The following is a 24,926-nucleotide window of genomic DNA, read 5'->3' on the forward strand; positions in this document are numbered from 1 at the left end:
CGCTGACGATGGGGGGCGGGAGCACGCCCCCTTGCTGCCTGGGAGAGCCACCGTGCCGCAGTATATATGCGGTAAGCGGTCGGCAAGTGGTTAAAAGAAAAACAACGATTACTTGGAAAGGAAGCCGGTAAGAGGAGAATAAAAATTTACAATTAATAACATAGCCTGCTATTATTAATTTAGAGAAAAGTGATCAGAATGAGAATACAACCGCTTTAAGGACTTTTGCTCTTATTTTCTCATGTCATCTTTTAATGAATCAGCCTATGCATACTTGCTGTCTGTTTATACTTTTGTTGAAATACCCTTTTAGGCCAGCTGACATGACAGTATGTCCTGCCCAAATAGACAGTGCCAGCTATGAATGCTGGCCATGTGAACAGCTGTCCTCTGTAGGTGAGTGGGAGCTGCCAGTTCTTTGCAGCAGCTATTGGCCCATTTTGCTTTTTGCTTGGAGTTGCCCTTTAAACCAAATAAAACACTTCAACTTTAATTCCAGGAACAATAAACCTGAGAGGACAGTTCACTGGAACACAAGTTGTTTGCAACATTTTACACCAATAATATTGGTTTAAACACTTTAAAATACAATAAAACAATTAATGCACAGCTAATCCTTGTCCAGCACTTCAAAATCAGCCTCCCTTGTGTAAATTGTACTGGAAAATTGATACCTGGAATTTGATTGAATGCTTTGTGTTATTTCCCGGGGGAAAATATATGTGAGGATCTGTAGCACCTATCTGTGTGCTGATCATAAAATGCTGCTCTCATCCCTTACTCCCAGACTGATCCTTGTACTTTCAGTGATGGAACATGGTGGGGTCTCCAAATGTATTGTCCTTCTTCGATGCTGAGGGGTGCACAATCCATCAAGAGGTGGACTGTTAACAGCAGAAGTTGGTGCATGGTGGGGTAAGGCTGAAATTGGCCAGAATCCTGCCCACCGACGAAAAAGGAAACGGCAACAGCTGTAAATAAAATGAAGCAGAGATAAACAATTGTGGCATCTGAAACACTAAAACAAGTTGTGTTGAGTTACAAGATACACATGCATGACCTTTTACATTATAGAGTCTTACCCTACAGCCTACCTAAAGGTCAGCTAACTGCAGTGGCAATGCCTGACTTATATAGAGGCCTATACTTAGCTATTCTGAGGCGGTTCTGGTCCGGACACATGATTGGGTCCCAGCGCCAGCTTCAGTGTAGAGGAGAGGCAGCAAGAATGGATGCAGAGCCTAGGTGATGACGTCACCCATAGACTAACTATGGGGCAGCCATTGTTGGCTGTGCCTTCTCTAGCCAGTGCTAGACCAGAGCAGCTACAGAATAAGTAAAAATAGACATCTTTTCTTTTACAGGGTAGATAGAATCATCTTAGAATGAGGGTGGGAGACAGTAGATGTAGCTGTAGTTATAAAGTCTCTCTTAAAGAAAAACTCAAATGTATACTTTGAGCTTTACCATTCTGCTGCACTACATAAAATTCACACACATGTGATATAGTTTGAAAAAGTAGACTTTGTTGGTTTTATTTTGGGGTAAATATCTGTGGATATGCAAATTTTTTCAAAGTTGCTTTGGGAAATTATCTTTTTCCAAACTGCATAGGAAATAAAAAAATCGATGTATTCAAATCTGCTATCAAATGAAAGCCCTATCTATCCCAAATAAAGCGATATACTTTAATATATTAGGGTAGACTACAAATGCTTAACCACTTGCCGACCGCCCACAGTATATTTACTGCGGCAGTCAGCCCCTCCTGGGCAAAGCGACGTAGTACTACATCGCTCACCCAGGAGCCTGTAGGGGGCGAGCACGCGCCGCCGGAGGCGCGCTCCCGCTCGTTCACGGGCATCCCCGCACGAGTGACCGGCAGCTCCGATGTCCGCCGGCCACTCGCGATCTCCCATTGGAGAGGGAAAAAGGCAGGCGGCTAATGTAAACAAAGCCGTCTGTCATTCTCCCTGATGTAACTGCAGAGATCATACGATCCTGCTATGTAGGATCGTATGTCTCTGTGGTTACATCACAAGCCACGCCCCTTTACAGTTAGAATCACGCCCCTAGGGACACACTTAACCCCTTGATCACTAATAAAGTTAACCCCTTCCCTGCCAGTGTCATTTTTACAGTAACAGTGCATATTTATAGCACTGATTACTGTATTAATGTCACTGGTACCCCCAAAAATGTCAGTCAGGGGTCCAATCTGTCCTCCGCAATGTCACAGTCCTGCAAAAAAAATTGCAGATCGCCGCCATTACTAGTTTAAAAAAAAAACAATAAAAATGACATAAATCTTTCCCTTAGTTAGTAAACGCAATAACTTTTGCGCAAACCAATCAAAATACGCTTATTGCGATTTTTTTTTACCAAAAATATGTAGCAGAAAACAAATTGGCCTAAAATGTTAAAACATTTTGATTTTTACATTTTTTGGGGGGAATTTCATATACAAAAATGTGAAAAATAATGTTATTTTTCAAAATTGACGCTCTTTTTTTGTTTATAGAGCAAAAAATAAAAATCGCACAGGTGATCAAATACCACCAAAAGAAAAAAAAAGGACGTCAATATAATTAGGGTACAGCGTCGCACGACTGCGCAATTGTCCATTAAAGTCACGCAGTGCCGAATCGCAAAATAGGCCCTGGTCCTTCAGCAGCCAAATCCTCCGGGGCTTAAGTGGTTAAAGGTAAATGGTGCAGAACCAAAGCATAGGTGTTCCTATTCACACAGCATACCTAAAAAGTTTTTTTTATATGTTTCTTTTTAGATGTCTTTTAGGCCCTGTTCATACCTGAGCGTATTTTAGCTCATAAAACGTTCAGCTCTGAAGTCTCAAAACGCCCAACAAGCAAAATCCTATTTATTTCAATGGCCCCCTGTTCACATCTGAGAGTTTTGTCGCTTGAAGCTAAAAAAAGTACATGAGCTTCTTTTTTGGCATATTACAAGCGTTTTTGTTAGATGTCAATGCCTACCTCCAAACACCTGCAAAAAACGCCTGAAAAAAAGCCCCAAAAAACGCCTCAAAAAAGGCAAAAAAAAACCACACCTGAAAAAAAAAAAAAAAAAAACACCTGAAAATGATACGCTCAGGTGTAAATGGAGCCTAAGGAGAAGTTGTCATGGCTGTCTGCAAGAATATCTCAAGAAACCACTGTGATCTGTCCCAATGATGATCTAAATCCAGTTCCCATTAAGATGCTTTTAACTTTTTAACCCTTTGCTAAAACAGGTAATGTTAAAATCTCATTTACAATCAATGACATTTGTGGTTTCAGTACAGACAAGAATAATTATGGCAAACACAGCTCTCTGCGTCCTCATAAACAAAGAGAACTAGTAGGATTTTACATTGTTGGAATTTGCAGAGAAGAACATCTAAAAAAGGTAAACTGCCATTTTAAAATATTTTTTAAAGGTATGCTTTGTAAATGGGGAGATGTAACAAATATAAAGTAGGCGTTAACCCAATTTGGCTGCAAAAGTGGAAATACACTGTAATGGAGAAAAAGGCCCAGTGACTCAAGTGGTTAGTTTAAGATATTGTTATTTAGATGTTACCCTTCCTGGGGCTTTCAGTTCTGTGTTTGCATTTGGTATTTGAATTGCCATTTCTCCTGTTTCCCTGGATATGCAGTATTTTATGAGGGTGAATAGGAAAACAGCCAGTCAGTAATCAATGAAGTGGATATTAGCACGACAGGCCAAGGTTAATTGAAAGCTTTGCAGTTCAGGTATATGCAGTAATAGCAGATGTACAGTATCTCACAAAAGTGAGTACACCCCTCACATTTTCGTAAATATTTTATGATATCTTTTCATGTGACAACACTGAAGAAATGACACTTTGCTACAATGTAAAGTAGTGAGTGTACAGCTTGTATAACAGTGTAAATTTGCTCTCCCCTCATAATAACTCAACACACAGCCATTAATGTCTAAACCGCTGGCAACAAAAATGAGTACACCCCTATGTGAACATGTCCAAATTGGGCCCAAAGTGTCAATATTTTGTGTGGCCACCATTATTTTCCAGCACTGCCTTAACCCTTTTGGGCATGGAGTTCACCAGAGCTTCACAGGTTGCCACTGGAGTCCTATTCCACTCCTCCATGACGACATCACGGAGCTGGTGGATGTTAGAGACCTTGCGCTCCTCCACCTTCCGTTTGAGGATGTCCCACAGATGCTCAGTAGGGTTTAGGTCTGTAGACATGCTTGGCCAGTCCATAACCTTTACCCCCAGCTTCTTTAGCAAGGCAGTGGTCGTCTTGGAGGTGTGCTTGGGGTCGTTGTAATGTTGGGAGGGGACAATGCTCTGTTTCAATATGTCACAGTACATGTTGGCATTTATGGTTCCCTCAATGAACTGTAGCTCCCCAGTGCTGGCAGCACTCATGCAGCCACAGACCATGACATTCCCAACACCATGCTTGACTGTAGGCAAGACACACTTGTCTTTGTACTCCTCACCTGGTTGCTGCAAAACACACTTGGCACCATCTGAACCAAATACATTTTTCTTGGTCTCATCAGACCACAGGACATGGTTCCAGTAATCCATGTCTTTAGTCTGCTTGTCTTCAGAAAACAGTTTGCTGGCTTTCTTGTGCATCATCTTTAGAAGAGGCTTCCTACTGGCAAGCTGACCCCTTCCCCTTCAACCTCTGCAGCAATGCTGGCAGCACTCATATGTCTATTTCCCAAAGACAACCTCTGGATATGATGCTGAGCATGAGCACTCAACTTCTTTGGTCGACCATGGAGAGGCCTGTTCTCAGTGGAACCTGTCCTGTTAAACCGCTGAATGTTTTTGTCCACTGTGCTGCAGCTCAGTTTCAGGGTCTTGGCAATCTTCTTATAGCCTAGGCCATCTTTATGCAGAGCAGCAATTCTTTTTTTCAGATCCTCAGAGAGTTCTTTGCCATGAGGTGCCATGTTGAACTTCCGATGACCAGTAAGAGAGAGTGAGAGCAATAACACCAAATTTAACACACCTGCTCCCCATTCACACCTGAGACCTTGTAACACTAACGAGTCACATGACACCGGGGAGAGAAAATGGCTAATTTGGCCTAATTTGGACATATTTACTTAGGGATGTACTCACTTTTGTGAGATACTGTATATATATATAAAGTATTGGGACACATTTACATGCACATGAACTTTAATGGCTTCCCAGTCTTAGTTCGTAGGGTTCAATATTGAGTTGGCCCACCCTTTGCAGCTATAACAGCTTAACCTCCCTGGCGGTATGATTCTTTTGGATTTTAGGTGCTGAAAGCGGTACCATTATTTTGCATGTAATTCTTGTGAATGAGCAGCCCAAACCAACTGTATACATATTATATATATATATATATATATATATATATATATATATATATATATATATATACCGTATTTTCCGGCGTATAAGACGACTGAGCGTATAAGACGACCCCCTAATTTTCAAGTTAAAATATAGGTTTTGGGCTATACTCGCCTTATAAGACTACCCCCCTTCCGAAGCAAGGCAACACCATTGAAAAACATCAGATTTCTCATAGATCTCCAAGGTACCCTAGTACTGTAATACATGTAATCTCTCATAATATCTCCAAGGTACCCTAAGTATTACCAGTAGATGTAATCTCAAGACGCTGGCTGTGCGGGAATCCTGTACCGGTATACCGTATGTACTGTAGCTTCGGCTACATACAGTATACTGCGCTGAGCCAATCACAGTGAGCGATGTATTCTATTATTGAATGCAAAGCCTGCTCGGATTGGCAGAGTCAGAGAGGCGGGCTGATGTTACTCCGCCAATCTGAGCAGGCTTTGCATTCAATAATAGAATACATCGCTCTCCCTGATTGGCTCAGCGCGGTATACTGTATGTAGCCGAAGCTACGGTACATACGGTATCCCAGTAGAGGATTCCCACACAGCCAGTGTCTTGAGAGATTACATCTACCGGTAATTATTATACCTAGGTTACCTTGGAGATATTATACTCGGCGTATAAGACGACCCCCCATTTTTGGGGGATTTTTTTGAGGTTCAAAAGTAGTCTTATACGCCAGAAAATACAGTATATATATATATATATATATATACGTATATATATATATATATATATATATATATATATTATGTATACAATTGGTTTGGGCTGCTCATTCACAAGAATTATGTATATGTATATGAATACGTGTATATATATATATATATATATATATATATATATATACGTGTATATATATATATATATATATATATATACATACATATATATATACATAAAAAGTACAGTAAAACTGCAGGAAAGGGCACTGGGAGGCAATGTAATGTGATTTTTTTTTATTTTGAACGGTATCAGTGTGTTTGGTGTGTTTTACATTCGAATTTGCCGCCGGTTCCACCCCCCGGCGGACGTCACGTCGCCGGAGACGGAAGCCGGGGCTTGCAGACGATCGGGAGAGAGCTCCGCCGCCGCATACCGCTCGCATTCTTCGCTGGATCCCGGAGAAAAGGTAAGTAAAACCTCTTCCAGCATCCAGCGATCTTCCTAGCGCTACCCCGAGTGTGACTCGGGGTTACCGCTTTTGGCTCTAAAATCTTACCCCAAGTCACACTCGGGAATACCGCTAGGAAGTTTAAACTCTTCTAAAAAGGCTGTCCACAAGGTTTAGGAGTGTGTCTATGGGAATGTTTGCACCATTCTTCCTGAAGCGCATTTGTGAGGTCAGGCACTGATGTCGGACGAGAAGGCCTGGTTTGCAGTCTCCGCTCTAATTCATCCCAAAGGTGTTCTATCGGGGTTTAAGTCAGAACTCTGTACAGGCCAGTCAAGTTCCTCCACCCCAAACTCGCTCATCCATGTCTATATGTACCTTGCTTTGTGTACTGGACCAAATCATTTGGTGGAGGGGGGATTATTATGCTGTGGAAACAGTTTGGGGGTGGCCCCTTCCTGTTCCAACATGACTTTGCACCAGTGCACAAAAAAAAGTCCAAAAAGACATAGATGAGCGAGTTTGGGGTGGAGGAACTTGAATGGCCTGCAAAGAGTCCTGACCTCAACCTGACAGAACACCTTTGAGATGAAGTACACCAGAGACTGCAAGCCAGGCCTTCTCATCCAACATCAAATTTTGAACTGTTTGGGAAAAATACACAACACTATGTATGAAGCACAAAGGGTACAGCTTACCAACATCAAAACATTACCCCAACAATACCTCTTTTATGGCCAATGACTTGCATATAAGCCTTCAAAATGGGCACTTTTGATTTTTTCTGTTCGGCTCCCATAGACTTCAGTGGGGTTCACCGTTCAGGTTAAAACATTTCCCCTGTTCGGGAGTTCTGCTGCGAACCGAAAAGGGAGGTGTTCGTCCCATCTCTAATGGCAAGTGGTCCAGGCCCTGAGGCAGCAAAGCAATCCAAAGCATGATGTTTCCTCCACCATACTTCACTGTTGGGGTGATGTTTTGATGTTGGTAAGCTATACCCTTTTTACTTCATACATAAGTATTTTTTCCAAACCGTTCAAAATTTGTTTCATGACTCCACAAAACATTTCCCAGCAGCATTGCAGTTTGCCAAGGTGCTCTTTGGGAAGCTTAATGCGTGTGGCAATGTTTTTCTTGAAGAGCAACAGCTTCCTTCATGGTATTCTGCCCATTTAAAGACTTACATATGGATTCATAAACAGGGATGTTTGTTAGTTCCAGTGATGTCTTCCAGCCTTTAGCTGTTACTTGTGTTTTTTTTCTTTAGATCATTGAGGATTCTGCATTGTGCCTTGGGAGTTATCTTGGCTGGGCATCCACTTGTAGGAAGAGTACCCACAGTACTAAACTGTCTCTGTTTAAAGACAATTTGTCTAACTGTCGACTGATGGACACCTAAAAACTTTGAGATTGCTTTGTATCTCTTTCCAGTCTTATGCAGATCAACTACTCTTAAACGTATGTCTTCAGAGATTTCTTTTTTGCTAAGCATGGTTCAAATCAGCTTATGCTTCCTATGAACAGCAATCTTAAAATGTCTGAATGCCTTTTATCAATCAAAGTAGCTCTGGACCACACCTCCATACTCATTTCATTAATTAGACTTCAGGTGTGCAAATACTGACTCCAATTAGCTTTTGTTAAAGTAATTAGTCTATAGGTTCACTAACTTTTTCCCCCATCACTGTGAATTTTTATTGGGTGTGTTCAATATAATCATGAGAAATTATAATTGTTTGTTGTGTTATCAGCTTAAAGGAGATGTACAGACAAAACTTGCTTGGCTGTACATCTCCTATAGATCACAGGAGTGCAGTTTGTTCTGTACTCATGTGACCCGTTTTTAGCAAGAGAGCGGAATGAAGTCCACTCTCTGATGAAGTCACAGAAGTCAGTCCAGGCACCGCGTTATCAAGACAATGGAAGTCAAGATCCGCCAGGTGCCTGGCCTGACACCCGGCTCAGCCTCTCAGTGGGCCGCTGAGAGCCTGAGCTGGTTGCTCCCCACCCCTCCACAGCTCATCGCTCCAGTGAGTGAGGAGGGGGCAGAGCAGAGATCTGCTGAATTACAGTCACCATCTCTCTGCTCAGGGATCTGTCGGAACCGAGCGATCAGTGGTGTTCCATCGCTCGGTTCTTAGTGTAGAGTAGGGTTGCCACCTCATCCCTTTAAACCAGGACACATTAATTACACAGGTTCTGTGGCTGATTAAGGTGGTATTTAAACTCACTTAAGGCACGTACACACGTACCGATCGTCGGCATACAAACGTCGGCGGACGAAAGATCTGCCGATTGTACGCTTGTTAGTATGGTGCCTCCGACAGCTGTCTGCGCACATTCTGCGGACAAGAGTCTTTCTTGCAAGCATTTAAATTTTTGTATGCCGACACCAGAACGGACGATTGTTCGCCAGTCAGTACAGAATTCTGCCGACAGACCGCAGATTTGCAAGACTGGGCATGCTCAGAAAAGAAAAAACACAGGGAAAGTTAACCATTACATGACATCACTTCTGCAGTCGGCGGACAAAATTCTTGGGCAGTCTTTGCACTTTTCAACAGACACCGACATCCTGGGGAGAAAAGACGAACGTTTGTATGCCGACGATCGGTACGTGTGTACGGGGCTTTAGTGCCTTATGTGTCCTGGTTTAAAGGGATTATGTGGCAACCCTAGTGTAGAGGCGCCGGGGGACAGATGCAGCATCGGATCGACGCTGCATCCACCTAGGTAAGTATAATGCCTCATGCACAATGGAAGTTATCAAAACATAAGTAGAAAGCTGTAGCTGTAGAAGGAATTTTTTAGCTTTTTTGCAGTAGCGTTTATGACCTTTTTTTTGCAAAACTATATTCCCACAAAAACGTAAGGCTCAAAAACGTTTTTAAGCTTATATCAGAGTTAGAGCATTTTTACAGCTGAAAAATGCCTCTGAAACCCCACTAGTTCTGGGTTTTTTACAGCAAGAAAACGCCCCTGCCAAAAACTGCTGATAAGAGCCTATGTGTGCATGGACACATAGGATAATATGTTGGTGAGTTTACTGGCTGCAAAAAAAAATGTCTGATGCCAAAAACAGCCGCTGTAAAAATGTCCAGTGTGCATGAGGCCTAAACCTAAAAAAAACAAAAAAAAAACATTCCCATACATCTCTTTTAAGCACACTGGGGTTGATTTACTAATAATGGAAGTGCAGGATCTGGTGCAGCTGTGTATGGTAGCCAATCAGCTTCTAACTTCAGCTTGTACAATTAGAGCCGGTCCACACTAATCCGACTCAAAGTCGCCCATGCAGCGCGACTTCATCGCGGCTTGCAAACGGCTTCTCATAATAGAAGTCAATGCAAGTCGCTCCAACTTTGCCAAAAAATAGTGCAGGAACCTTTTTCTAAGTCGGAGCGACTTGAGTCGCTCTGATTAGACCGGTTCCATTGCACAGCATTGGGAGGTACTTGTCAGGCGACCAAGTTGCCTGACAAGTCGGAGTAGTGTGAACCGGCTCTTAGGGCTCATGAACACTGGACATGGGATAATTAAGAAATCACTCCCATTAGGCCCCTTTCACACTATGCGTCCGTTGGACGGATTCCGTTTTTCTCAGAGGGGGACCGAGCCGCCGATCCCCCGCTGAGCATCAGGAGGACAGCTGTGTCTCCGCGCTGTGTGCAGAGACACTGCTCTCAGTTCCCCATGCATCTCTATGGGGGAAATCGGATGGGAACGGACCGTCGGTCTGTTCTCATCCGATCCGCTGGACGGATGGAAAATAGATTTGACGGATCGAATCGGGTCGGATGTCAGCGGACATGTCTCCGCTGCCATCCGATGCCCCATAGGAATGCATGGGGGGACCGTTCAGATTCGCCAAAAAAAAACGAACAGATCTGAACGGTCCGCCTGTGTGAAAGGGGCCTTAGACTCACTTTTCCACATGGATACAGACAAACACTGGGATTTCTTCAGAATACCAAAACATAGGAATCTGCAACAAAGTTTGTTAAAATCCTTTTAACCACTTCCCAACTGCTCGCCGTCAAATGATGGGGATACAAATGTAAATGATTATTAATGCAAATCATACTTACCGGGCATGAGGCAACCTCTCCCGAAAGCCCTCAGTGCAGCAGATGACCAGCAGAGGGCTGACACAGCTGTGAGCATAGCCCAGGCAAATAGCAGCTTGATTGAGGTAGAAGGTAGAGATTGAAGGAGGCCCACTGGAGAAAAGATTGACCAGCTGCACTGCATGGAAAGGAGCCCAGCAAAAAAGGAATGCAGCAACAATAGCCAGAGCCATCCTGGTGACTCTGCGGCTGCGCTGAGATGGAGCCCTTTGAACTCTCCTCATAACTCTAGAAAGATGATGAAGGGTGAGGGAATACAATACTACAATGACTGACAATGGCAAGAGGAAAGTCAAGAGACTGTGCATTAATGTGTACCAATATAGCGATGGAGGAGCTCCAGGAAGATCAAGAACGCACAATGCCACTCCATCTCCCCATTGCACTCCAGAGTAGAGGAGGGCCGGTGTGCTGAGGAGGAGCGAGCATAGCCAAACACAGCCAGTAACTATCCACGTACAGCGTACACTCCGTCGCTGGCCCATGGTGGCTGAGTGCACCACTGCCACGTATCTGCCAAGAGACAAGAGAAAAAACATAATTCTGTTATGAATATTTCATGTTATTGGTTTACATTCTTTACTATTACTCATTAATGTTTTCATACTTGATGGGCAAAATTAAAAATAATATTCCCTGGATTCAACTTTGTCTCCTTTTTTTTATTAAACAGGTGTCAAATCTGTACTAAAACAGACAATTATCAAGCAATTTTTTATGGCAATTCAAGTAAAGAAAAATATCTTACAGAGATAAGATGATAATACCACATGGAAACATGAATAAATTGTGGTTCAGCGTTTATTTAAAGCACAAACAATGACTGCATTTCTACACCCAAAAACAAATTTACTAGATTGTAGCTTACTAGTCCTTTGATGAGGTGCCTGCATTCCTTTTATTTTTTTGTTTTTTTCCCCCTTCCTATCCTTTTTTTGATATTCCTACAAATAACATACTTCCTGTCCCTGAATTTCAAACTTGTCTGCCTTTGTTGATTTCCATTACACTTGGGGTGATAGGCAGTGGAGGCCCGTAAATTAGGGGCGCAGGGGCGTTGCCCCCCCCCCCCCCCGAACCATGCGTTTGGCCCTCTAATCTACATGCAGGGTGCCGGACGCATGGATTTCAATGGGGGGATTTTTTTTTTTTGAAGCATGTGATTAGAGCCAGAGACTCTAATAGGCTTCAAAAAAGGGTGGGTTCGGGGCACAGAGCACTGCACCCTGAGCCCACCCAGTTATGTGACAATAGCGAATGAATATTCGCTATTGTCACACGGATTCTACTCCTGGCCATTCAGGAAGTGGGTCCTGAGACCCATTTCCCAATTGGCCAAAAGGAGAAGCCATCCTATTGGCGAAGGAGGAGGAGGGAGGAGACGCAGGGGAAGCCCGACCAACGAAGGGGGACACAGAGGAAACTGAGGGGGAAGCCGCCGCCGCCCCCCTCCTCCACATGTCAGTCCAGGGGCAGCACAGGGTGAGTGAGCCGGCGACCGAGGGGGGGGGGGGGTATGGTGTGCGGGCTGGTGCTGGTGTGGTCCATGGTCAGGTCCGTCTAAGGCCCCCGACCCATAGAGCACCAGCCGCCACTGGTGATAGGATTAGTAGTGCCTTAAGCCTGCCATTGTGCTCTTGCTAGGTGTCCTGTGCATCCCTGTGCTTTTTGGGAGAGATGGGCTCCCTCCAGGCAAACCTGCTCTTAATCTATCCACTTGGCTCTAAAAATGATAGAGTTAGGACAGCAGTACAAAGAGGAGCTTTGATGTAGACACTGCGGCTTACGTATATATTTGCAAATGTGTGCAAACAAAATACTCTGTTTTTAACGTGAATTGTTAGACAGGGTCAGTTTGATTGTTTTGTAGGCTAGCTGGCAAATGTGCTGGGAAATCTTTGTTTGTTTGTGATGTGCGTTGCCCTTCCATGTGCATATTGCTGCAAAGGCTAGATGTAGGTTGGGGTGGATGCCGCTTTTTGTAGAGTTGGTTGAATTTGCGGTGGGGATGCACTGGATTCCTTCAGCCTGCCATTGTGCTCTTGCTGGACGCCCCCAGTTTCCCTGTGCCATTAAGAAGGGGTGGGCTTCCTCCAGGCAAACCTGCCCTTAATCCATCCCTTGCTATTTTTCCTTCGACTTGGGAGACACTGAAAATTAGGAAATTGGTTAGGACCGCGGTACACAAAGGAGCCTTGACGTAGGCACTGCGGCTTACCCATATATTTGCAAATGTGTGCAAACAAAACCCCCTGTTTTCAATGTGAATTTTTTGACATGGTCAATTGGGCTGTTGGCTAGCTGGTAAACATGCTGGTAAATCTTTGTTTGTTTTGTGATAATAGCATTAGTAGATTGCTTCCAGTTCTTCTCACATGAAATCACAAGGCTGCTGTATGTCCGGTAAGATCAACAAATATTTTCTGTACTTGCAAACAATGTTCTTAGACTGAGAAATGAAAATGTATACAGTCACCACATATGACGACTGGCTTTAATTTATTAATATTTGTGTTCTTGGGTTTAGTTATACTTTAAATGTTCAACTCCTCCTTACAGACTCATTTACCAAAGCACTGTTTAATGTTGATCAGTGGTTTCTATTAGTGAGGCCTGTTCCCTAGGTTTGCTACAGGATCTGGAAGAACAACCTGAGAATTTTAATGCAAGGGCCCAGACTACATATTTTTTAAGTCAAAGCAATGCACACACAATGGTTACCCAAAGAATCCCACCAGGCTCAATGTATACCTTAAAGCAGAACTACACTGAGCACCATAAACCAAAATATTTAATTAATGTTTAATATTCAAAGCAAACTCCCTCATCCATCCTTGTCTCTGTGCTTTATTTTGCTGAGAAATCACTTTGCAAAGCACCCCTGCAGCATTTCTGGCAATGGCCATCTTGAGTAAGGGCAATTGATTACTGTAACATTTACTTCCTGGAATTCTTCTGCCCTTAGCTCAGGTCCATCCTTCCCTCCTAAAGATTTCTGTAATGCATGGTATCATTTGCCTAGGTCTGGAAACGAGGAAGTAAATAAAGCTTAAAGGGTAACTCCACTTTCGTGGGGAAAAAAATCATCAAATAAAGAAAAAACAATATAGCCTATACAATTGCGACACAAATCATATTGTAATTGAATGTTATTAAAAATGACCTTTCCTTTTCAACCTGCATCTTTTGTAATTTTCTGAAAATGCAATGTAATATGGCTACCTGGAGCTATTCTGTACACAGAATGTGTTCTGACCACACCCCAGAAACATAATTTCCTGTTTGTGTGATTGGCTCACCAATTTTCCCAGAAGTCTGCACTAAGATACAAGTCAGATTTCTGGCATCCCCTGCAACAAGAATGTCATTTTTGGTGTGATACTCCCAATAGGAGCACATCTAAAGGGGGGGAAGACCCAGCAGCTTTCCTCATTAGAGCCCTGCAGCTGCCACAGCTGACAGATAATTATGAAACCACTCCTATTACACCCGCTCAGCACAGAGGAATAAACAGGGATTTCTTCAGAATAACAAAAGGTAGGAATCTGCAACAAAGTTTGTTAAAATCCCTGCAATGCACAGAGATCACCCACAGAGATCAGGGTTATGTTTTTTTTTCTCAACAAAAGTGGAGTTACGCTTTAAAGTTTAAAGCATGTAATCATGATATTTTTCCCGGTATCAGGACAATATCCCCCTGGACAATATCCCCCTGGACAATATCCCCCTGGACATAATCCCCCCGGGACAATATCCCCCCAGATAATATCCCCCCGGGACAACATCCCCCGGGCAATATCCCCCGGGACAATATCCCCCCGGAAAAAATCCCCCTGGACATAGGGTTAGGGTTGGAGGGGGGATATTGTCCAGGGAGGATATTGTCCGGGGGGATGTTGTCCAGGGGGGATTTTGTCCGGGGATGTTGTCCAGGGAGGATATTGTCCGGGGGGATGTTGTCCAGGGGGGATTTTGTTCGGGGGGATGTTGTCCAGGGAGGATATTGTCCGGGAGGATGATGTCCAGGGGGGATTTTGTCTGGGGGGATGTTGTCCAGGGGGGATATTGTCCGGGGGATATTGTCCGGGGGGATATTGTCCTAGAATCATTTTTCCCTATCAATTTACTAATGCTAGCAGCATAAGGAATTAAAATAGTCAGTGTGGATTGAGAGAGTGAAGTTCCACTTTAAATCTCACAATTGGGGTTGCCAGAAGAAAATATTGCACATAATTGCACCATTTTTTCAGAACGGTGATAGAAAAGTAACACTAAAAGTACTTATTTAGTATGCTTCTTATTTTTTAAACCCATGATCTAATACTTCATAGTTTTCACCAATAAAATGTCCTTAATAGACCTCCAGGAGCTTTGTTACCTTTCCCTACATTTTATACAGTAATCATATAGGTCACCCCTTATTAATGTCTCCTTCTCCTTCATTTGTTTGTTTCTAGGGCAACTAAGAGTCTCTGCCAGTTCTTCAGTACCTTTTCTTGTAGGAGGTTGTATACTGCTCTTCATATAAAGGCCATTGTCTCCTCCTTCCCTTGCAAATAAAGTGCAAACCAGATCGGTCCCCAATTTTAGTTATGTCATGACTCAGAAGAAACCACAGTCTTCAAATTATCCCTTATCCACAGGGGATCTATTTCTAGAATTCATTCTGTGCATCACAAACATATGGACAGACAGCTTAACGAACATTTAAGCCTAAAATATAAATCCTAAAAAAGTAATATTCCTGAATAAAAGACATCAGTGACATTTATGAACCTGTATTATAAACTTCAGTTGCTTTTCAAAACCAGAGTTATCTGAAATGCATTTTTTACATGTGAATAGCACCCTTGATTTCATTAAAGGACACTGTAGTTCCTTTGTATCAAATCTGACAGAAAAAAAAAGAATAACAGCTTGTACTTTTTGAATTCCCAAATGTATACACAATACATTTTCTACCACCCGATAATGTTCAAAGACAGCCATTATATAGCTTACACAAAGGGTCTGCAAGTAGTACAAGTGGCACACGTAGCTGTCAGCTGCCTTCTGACAGTTACTCCATATTTGTATATCTGAACTCTTGGCAGACAGAATCTGTTTAAACTATGAACACTGTGCTGAAGTACATTCTGTATATATACTTTACAATGTAGCATACAGAGTGCAGGGGTATGTAAACCACAGAGTGGAGGGGACAGGGGTACAAAATGCACAAGGCACAGAGGTCAGGAAAATGTAAGGGGGGGGGGGTCAGAGGTATGTAAGGCACGGGTCAGAAGTATCTACTGCACAATGTGTAGGGGGCAGAGGTACTGTATGTAAGGCGTAGTGTGCAAGGGCCAGAGGTACTATACAGTATGTACAGCACAGTGTGCAGGGCGCAAGAGTATGTAAGGAACAGTGTTCAGGAGTCAGGAGTATATAAGACACAGAGTGAAGAGGTCAGGAGTATGTGTGGCACAGAATGCAGTGGTATGTAAGGCACAGTGTGCAGGGGTCAGAGGTATGTAAGGCACAGTGTGCAGTGTTCAAAGATAATAAAGGCGCAGGGGGCAGGAGTACAGGAGTATGTAAGGCACAGTGTGCAGGGGTCAGGAGTATATAAGACACAGAGTGAAGGGGTCTTGAGTATGTGTGGCACAGTGTGCAGGGATATGTAAGGCACAGTGTGCAGGGGTCAGAGGTATGCAAGGCACAGTGTGCAGGGGTCAGGAGTATATAAGACACAGAGTGAAGGGGTCAGGAGTATATAAGACACAGAGTGAAGAGGTCAGGAGTATGTGTGGCACAGAATGCAGTGGTATGTAAGGCACAGTGTGCAGGGGTCAGAGGTATGTAAGGCACAGTGTGCAGTGTTCAAAGATAATAAAGGCGCAGGGGGCAGGAGTACAGGAGTATGTAAGGCACAGTGTGCAGGGGTCAGGAGTATATAAGACACAGAGTGAAGGGGTCTTGAGTATGTGTGGCACAGTGTGCAGGGATATGTAAGGCACAGTGTGCAGGGGTCAGAGGTATGCAAGGCACAGTGTGCAGGGGTCAGGAGTATATAAGACACAGAGTGAAGGGGTCAGGAGTATGTGTGACACAAAGTGCAGGGGTATATAAGGCACAGTGTGCAGGGGTCAGAGGTACGTCAGGCACAGTGTGCAGGGGTCAGGAATATATAAGACACAGAGTGAAGGAGTAGGAAGTGTGTGTGGCACAGAGGGCAGGGGTATGTAAGGCACAGTGTGCAGTGTTCAAAGATATTAAAGGTGCATGAGTACAGAAGTATGTAGGGCACAGTGTTCAGGTGTATATAAGACACAGAGTGAAGGGGTCAGGAGTAAGTGTGGCACAGAGTGCAGGGGTATGTAAGGCATGGTGTGCAGGCGTCAGAGGTACATAAGGCACAGAGTGCAGTGTTCAAAGATATTAAAGGCGCAGGGGGCAGGAGTACAGGAGTATGTAAATCACAGTGTGCAGGGGTCAGAAGTATATAAGACACAGAGTGAATGGGTTTAGGAGTATGTGTGGCACAGAGTGCAAGGATATGTAAGGCACAGGGTGCAGGAGTCAGAGGTATGTAAGGACAGTGTGCAGTGTTCAAAGATATTAAAGGCGCAGGAGTACAGGAGTATGTAAGGCACAGTGCACAGGGGTCAAAAATAAATGATGCACAGAGCGCAGGAGTCAAGAAAATGTAATACACAGAGTGTAGGGGTGAAAAATAAGAAATAAACAGGATACAGGGGTCAAAAATAAGTAACAACCAGAGAACAGGGGTCAAACAATTTTTTCTTTCTCCAAGCAAAAATCCCCCCCCCCCAAGAATAAATGGGCCCCAGCACAAATTACCCCCTTCTCCCTGAAATGTGTTCACCTTGACATTGCTTTGCATCGGTTGGTGATTCCGCTAGGTCCCAAGGCTGCAACGGCCTGGATTTTCTTCCCTTAATTTGTATGCCCTTGTAGCTGCTACCGGTGTAACAGGGTTTTCCTTTATAACTGACTCCAGGCTAAGGCGCCCTTCTTCCACTAATCAACAGTGTCTAGGGCTTTTAATTTTCCATTGACCACTAAAGTATAAGGGCACATACTGTCTCTCACTAAACACCAATGTTGGTGGGGCCCTTCTATATTGACCACCAATGTAAAAGGACACTACAATTCATTTTTCTGGCTATTATTACTGCTGGGTGGATTTTGTTATTACTTAAAATAACGCTGTCTTATAGAAGTGGAGGGTATTAAAAATATTTGCTCTGGCTGTCACCTGTTCTAGGCACACCACATGTTTTATCCTTTCATTTTTTTACTATATCTACAAACATACTTATCCTGCAAATAATTTGTGAATTCTAGATATAATAATTTATTAAGGGTTCCCTGAAACCTGAAGATTATTTCAAGGGTTCCCTGTGATTAAAAAAAAAGGTTGAGAAAGGTTGAAACTACTAGCAGATGGCAAAGATTACTAACCTTAATATTACTCTAGGTATACTTTCATAGCTATTGTTTACTGTGGGTTTTAACCTGGCAAAGGTGAATTTTGGACTAATAGCTTATGAATGCGAACCCTCAACCTACTCAAAGAACATTAAATTATGAGGCAACTAATAAGCTTAAAAGTTGCTCAGTTCAAAAAGATTGCTCATGGGATAGCAGGAAATAATTTTGTTTCCTAGCTGTGAATGGAAAGCTAAAGTTGAACTAAACCCACTAGCTTAAAGCAGAACTTTACCCATAACAACTTGATTCTTGCTGGAGGCTGCCATTTTGCTGAAGCCCAGAGCCCCCCAAACAGCAGTAAATCATGAAGCGGAACTAAACCCATTCATTTAACGGTTTCAAAAAACAGCTCCATTCCTGGAAAGCCGGGATTGCTAACTATCACATTTGCTTGTGTCTAAACCAAACTGTCAAACCATCAAATGGCTGGTGTCATACCTGATTACATGTGCAGTACCATGGCAGTTGCAGTTTAACCACTTGCCGACCGCCGAAAGTACATATACTGCGGCGGTCAGCCCCTCACAGGCAGAGTGACGTATCGGTACGTCACTAGCCTGTGAGGCTCTGGGGAGCGAGCGCGCACCGCCGCAGGCGCGCTCCCCGCTCCCGAGCGGTCACGGACCCCCCCCCCGCGCGTGTGACCGGCGGATCCGATGTCCGCCGGTCACTTAGCGATCGTCGGGGGAGAGGGAGAAAGGCAGGCGGCTAGTGTAAACAAGCTGCCTGTCATTCTCCCCTGTGTAGAAACAATGATCATACGGTTCTACTATGTAGGACCGTTGATCATTGTTCCTACAGCTCAAGCCACAGCCAATCACAGTTAGAATCACGCCCCTAGGGACACATACAGCCCCTCCCTCTCAAATAAAGGTAATCCCTTCACTGCCAGTGTAATTTTACAGTAACAGTGCATATGTATAGCACTGATTACTGTACAAATGTCACTGGTAACCCCAAAAGTTTCAAAAATGTCAGTCAAGGGTCCGGTCTGTCCGCCCCAATGTCGCAGTACCGCAAAAAAATCGCAGATCGCCGCCATTACGCGTTAAAAAAAAACAACAAAAATGACAAAAATCTTTCCCTTTGTTAGTAAACGCAATAACTTTTGCGCAAACCAATCAAAATACGCTTTTTGCGGGTTTTTTTTACCAAACATATGTAGCATAAAACAAATTGGCCGAAAATGTTAAAAAATTTTGATTTTTACATTTTTTTGGGGGGAATTTCATATAAAAAAATTTGAAAAATATTGTTATTTTTGCAAAATTGACGCTCTTTTTTTGTTTATAGCGCATGATAAAAAAATCGCACAGGTGATCAAAGACCACCAAAAGAAAGCTCTGTTTGTGGGAAAAAAAGGACGTCAAATTCGTTTAGGTACAGCGTCGCATGACCGCGCAATTGTCCGTTAAAGTCACGCAGTGCCGAATTGCAAAATACCCCCTGGTCTTTCAGCAGCCAAATCCTCCGGGGCTTAAGTGGTTAAACAAAAGCAGAGTCCTTGGCTGTAAAGGATAGGAGGGTTTAATTCCTTTTAAGGCTGTCAGCAGATCAGCCTCTACAAACTCAGCAGTGCCGAAAAATGCCTAAAATGGGAGAGCAACTGAGCATGTGCAGAACAGGGTAAAACATTGTTTTACTGGATTTTAAACAGTATAGACCAGTGATGGCGAACTTTGGCACCTCAGATGTTTTGGAACTATATTTCCCATAATTTGTTCATGCACTCTGCAGTGTAGTTGAGCACCATGGGAAATGTAGTTCCAAAAGATCTGGGGTGCCAAGGTTCGCCATCACTGATATAGACACTTATTTTGAATGTTTTACATAGCTATACCTGCAAAATGGGCCAGCCTGAAGTGATCTAGCAGGACTTCATTTCTGATGAAAATTCCACTTTAACTGTTTCCCAAAAAAGTTCCATTCAAGGCATGCCATGAATACCTGTCACATTTGCTTAGGCTCTCAACCAAACAATCAAGCTTCCAATGGCTGGTGTCATAATTGATCATGTGTGCAGCACCATGGAAACTGCATATCAAACAGAGGCTAAGATGGGAGCTTCCTTGGCTGTAAAGTTAGGCTTTAATACTTCATCTCCACTGTTAGTGTTTTGGCAGGACAACCCCGATGGTGGATGCAGTCAGATTTGGGGATCACGTGCTTTAATAATATAATTTGTTGTCTGTATTGTGATATATTGTATATAGATTTTAAATGGTATCTTTAGTCAGCACAGTAAACCTTTTAAAGCACATTTGCTTATGTGAAACAGTTATGACAAATGGTCACAAACGCATACAACATTCTACATTTGCTAAAATCTTAAAAGTGTCACTAAACCCATATCATAAACAACTATCAATAAATTATGTATTACATGCTGCTTGTGCTCACTCACTATGAGATTCCTTTTCTGTATTCTGCAAAAAACCTGGTTGATCCTGCTGCTCTCTATCCCATGCTCAGTTTTTAGTGAGCGTTTCCTCCCCATCACATCTGAGCAGTCCATGTGACTATAGAGTCCCACATGTGGGTGTATACACAGTGGTAAATGACAACCCACTCCCTCCCTCCTCCTCCTCCATGCCCACTAACCAGCTTAACACAATGGGAGTATATTACATGTAGATTAATAGAGGCTTCACCTCCCTCTTATTCTAAGGCACAGGCTGGAGGGGCGTGACACAGCCTGTGACTGGCAGAAATCCACCCACACCATGGTATTGCCAAAAATGAATAATGATTTGATTTCAAATATATATTGTATGAAAATTTAAAACAGTTTATTGATATTAATCATTTAAATTTACTCTGTATTGCAAAGGATATTTTTTCATTTTGCTTATGTTTCCCTGCAGACAGGCAGGAAAAGATCCGGGCCATGTGACAGCTGTATATTTATTAGGAAAAAGGTATTTAGATGTTTTTTTTTAATTTAAATAATTACAGCGCCATCATCCACATTAGGGTTGCCACCTCATCCCTTTAAACCAGGACATACAATAAATACACTCAGAACCTGTGTAATTCATGTGTCCTGGATTAAAGGGATGTGGTGGCAACACATCCACATACAGAGATAAAAGGGACAATGTAAATTAAACAGTGTGTGTGTTTAGTATTACTTTAAGGTAAAATCTTTCAACAGCAACAAAATCTCCTGCCCACAACTGACCTTTTTACCGCCAGTGCCTCCAGTAAAGACAGTCTGGCTCCTGTGTCTGAAAGAAGAAATGTCTGTACTGCATATATTACTCATACCTCTCAACTTTTTAAAATGGGAATGAGGGACACCTATTTGCAAAAGTATGTAGGCATAGGACACTCCTCCTGCCATGCCCCTTAGGCATAGCACACTCCTCCTGCCATACCCCTTAGGCATAGGAAACTCCTCCTGCCATGCCTCTTAGGCATAGCACACTCCTCCTGCCATGTCCCTTAGGCATAGCACACTCCTCCTGCCATGTCCCTTAGGCATAGGCCACTCCTCCTGCCATGCCCCTTAGGCATAGCACACTCCTCCTGCCATGCCCCTTAGGCATAGGACACTCCTCCTGGCATGCCCCTTAGGCATAACACACTCCTCCTGCCATGTCCCTTAGGCATAGGACACTCCTCCTGCCATGCCCCTTAGGCATAGCACACTCCTCCTGCCATGACCCTTAGGCATAGGACATTCATGCTGCCATGCCCCTGATGCATAGGACACTCCTCCTGCCATGCCCCTGAGGCATAGCACACTCCTCCTGCCATGCCCCTTAGGCATAGGACACTCCTGCTGCCATGCCCCTGAGGCATAGGACACTCCTCCTGCCATGCCCCTGAGGCACAGGACACTCCTCCTGCCATGCCCCTGAGGCACAGGACACTCCTCCTGTCATGCCCCTTGAAAAATTATAAAAAATTATAAAAAAAAAAGATTGGTTAAACCCATCCCTTAATCCTTTATATTGTCTTTTGAGATTTACAAATGCAGCAATGTAGAAATTGGATGAAAGGTTTAGCACTGGGAAACACTTTTTGAAAGATAAAAAGTGCATTTTATATACAACTATATAGATCAGACCAAAATGAGGGACAAATGAGAAGGAAAGAGGGACAGAGGGACTTTGTTTCAAATCAGGGACAGTTAGGAGCTATGTATTATCCAATCAGATTTTCTTTTCATTCTTTCAGTGCAGGTGGATGGATGCAATGGAAAGCACAGACAGTTCTGCTTTCAGACACAGAAAAAAGAAAGAACTTATTTTACCCATACGTCCTTTCTCTTTGTAGGAATTCCATAGTCCAATTTTTGCCACAGCCCAATGTACCGCCATTAAACCTAAGTCCTGAGGACTAAACCTCAGGACACCAGATCTCTGTAGGCTTAATTTCCATGTAAATAAAACACCTTTCTTGTTTTTCTCAATTACCTGTCCACACAGAGAGCAGTGATGATGCCAACGCCTGTGATCTGGTTGTTAAGGTCCAGGGCAGTCACAGCACGACACAGGATGTCTCCAAAAACCCAGCCTCTGTCATGGAGCAGCTGATGGATAAGAAGGGGCATCCCAAGTAAAGAGAGTAGGTCAGCCAGGGCCAAGTTCACCACATACAGGTCAGATACCAGAGTGTGTCGGCAGCTGAGCAGCACTGCTAGGACCAGTCCATTGCACAGAACCCCACAGCCACAGATTATCCCATACACTACCCCCCACCCAGGACCTCGTAGAGACATAACCCCAGGGGCAGGGGGTAGGGTTGTAGGCATCCAAGGAAGTGAAGGTGTCATGCTTTCAGAAATAGTTTCTTTGAAAACTATGGGATTTTTCTGGTCTTAACAGATGGTATACAGTTTTGCCATTGCCTGCACATGTCTTTTAAAATGTAAGCGTATCCTCTGTTATGGTGCAGTCTGCCCCATGTGACTGTTACTTGCAGTGTATTTGCTGTATGAGACTTAAGCCCTTTTTGGCTGTAGTACTATAAGCATACATACATACAGAGTGAGCCCCTCATTCTCATTGAATTCCACTGCCTACTCTCTACCGTCCTTGATTGTACATTTCCACAGGTTCGGATTCATTCTGTGCTTCTCATTTTCCCATTAGTGTGCCAGACCTGAAAAGGAAATAAAGGAAACAGATAGATGGTTAATCACCTTACTCCTACGCAGAGACATGACACCTGTATGAGTCTGCACCATTGCCTACCCACAGATCAGCACACTCAGGATATCATACACATAGACATACCATACATATGCTCACTTTACAGGCAGACACAATATATAGTGATAAGTGGCCACTGACACTGCAAACCCAACACACATCTGGGTACATTTATTATAAGACATACACAGTCATTTCTTATACAAGCTGGCTTTATGGCCATAATCACTTTATAGAAGCCAATGACATTGCACAGGCAACGCTAATCCAGTCTCTGCAGCTGTACTGCATTATCATTAATACACTGCAGTATAGTGCTGGCATATTTAGCTATAAAACAGGCATGCAAAGCTAGAAAGCGAAATATAGGTGCTGCCATACATCACAGGCACCTCATTTATTTTACATATTTGTTTGTTAAACACATGAAACATTTTTCTTATATTCTCTACCCAAACACTCTGATGCAATAATATACAGATGTTTCTCAATGACTTACCTGCTGTATAGCTGCCTCAGTGAATGTGTCTGCATTTAGGTATGTGACAAGGACCATATCTGTGCTCCGATTACCTGTGACTTGTTGCTTGGCATTGCAGGGAAAGCAGAAAGGAGAGAGAAGGCTAATAGGTAAGAAATGGGCATTCTAATCTTTTTCTATCTACCCCTCTGTATATTTCCCTCCCCCTCCCTCTTCTAATAAACCCTGTCTCTTTCCTGCTTTTCATGATCCCCTCTCTTGCATTCTGTTTGTGTTCATTGTGTTATGTCTCTCTTCCCCCTACTTTCTACTTGTACTTGTCCATTCTCAGATTCAGCTGGTCACTTCCACTCTCCCTCTGTTCACAGAGCTTTGTGTTCTTCCTCTCCTCTCTATATCTCTCTCTTGGCCATCCTTCTCAGTTATGCTCTCTTTTGATCCCCTCTGTTTCCTTTCTCTTTGTCACCGACCGTTCATGCAGGTCCATTAGCTAAGCCTCCTCTATTCTATACTCGCTCAGATTCTTTATTAAGTGCTGTTGTTTCATCTTCTCTACAAATGCCTCCATCCAGATGTGCTGTTGTTCTGCATCAAAAAAAAATGATGAAAAAAATAAAAGTACTTTTTGCTATAATGTAGCATGCATGGAATGAGAAAGGTATTGTGGGCTTATTTTATGATTGGTTAGATCTTTAGGGAGGAAGTAAACTCTAAGGCTAGCCATACATTATACAATTTTCTTACGCTTTTCTGTACAATTTTCTTTAGATTTACCTTCAACTATGTAGTACAAAGACCTGCCTTGCAGGATACAATTGAAAGTGTTGTTTAGTTTTGACCCCATATTATATGGTTTATGGTAAATCTAACAGAAAATTGTACAAGAAAATTGAACATATATGGCCAGCCTAAGGCAGGGTTTCTCAACCAGGGTTCCGTTGAACCCTAGGGTTCCTCCTAAGGTTGTTAGGGATTCCTTGAGCAATGGGCAATTTCTGCCTCTCAGATAAGTTTCCAATGACACCATTGTTCCTTTTAGCTATCTGTAAGGGGGTAATTCTTCCCAATGATGACAAGAGTAAGGAGCATTCTCCCCACTGACTGTCACACTAATGTGTCATGAATTGTAGATTTCTATTTTTTA

General features: G+C 43.1%; 1 protein-coding gene across 1 annotated transcript; it reads right to left on the reverse strand.

Moving 5' to 3' along the window:
- Positions 1 to 746: 746 nt before the first annotated feature.
- On the reverse strand, positions 747 to 24,277 carry LOC309555308 (melanin-concentrating hormone receptor 1-like). The gene is made up of 4 exons (XM_082257257.1): positions 23,801 to 24,277; positions 22,564 to 23,251; positions 10,607 to 11,158; positions 747 to 971 (listed from the first exon to the last, which is right to left on the reverse strand). Exons 2-4 carry the CDS (start codon positions 22,920 to 22,922, stop codon positions 755 to 757), a joined length of 1,128 nt encoding a protein of 375 aa, XP_082113383.1. The 5' UTR covers positions 22,923 to 23,251; positions 23,801 to 24,277; the 3' UTR covers positions 747 to 754.
- Positions 24,278 to 24,926: the final 649 nt, after the last annotated feature.

This window comes from Pelophylax lessonae (assembly GCF_965119305.1).
Source record: "Pelophylax lessonae genome assembly, chromosome: 4".
In the NCBI taxonomy this organism is placed as follows: Eukaryota; Metazoa; Chordata; class Amphibia; order Anura; family Ranidae; genus Pelophylax; species Pelophylax lessonae.

Excerpts from the sequence above, each read along its gene's own strand:
- LOC309555308 (XM_082257257.1), bottom strand. The coding sequence starts at position 22,922 with ATGACACCTTCACTTCCTTGGATGCCTACAACCCTACCCCCTGCCCCT. Across the intron at positions 11,159-22,563 it reads ACTGCTCTCTGTGTGGACAG|ATACGTGGCAGTGGTGCACT; the intron begins GTAATTGAGAAA and ends GTCTCTTGGCAG. Across the intron at positions 972-10,606 it reads GAGAGGTTGCCTCATGCCCG|CTGTTGCCGTTTCCTTTTTC; the intron begins GTAAGTATGATT and ends TTTTATTTACAG.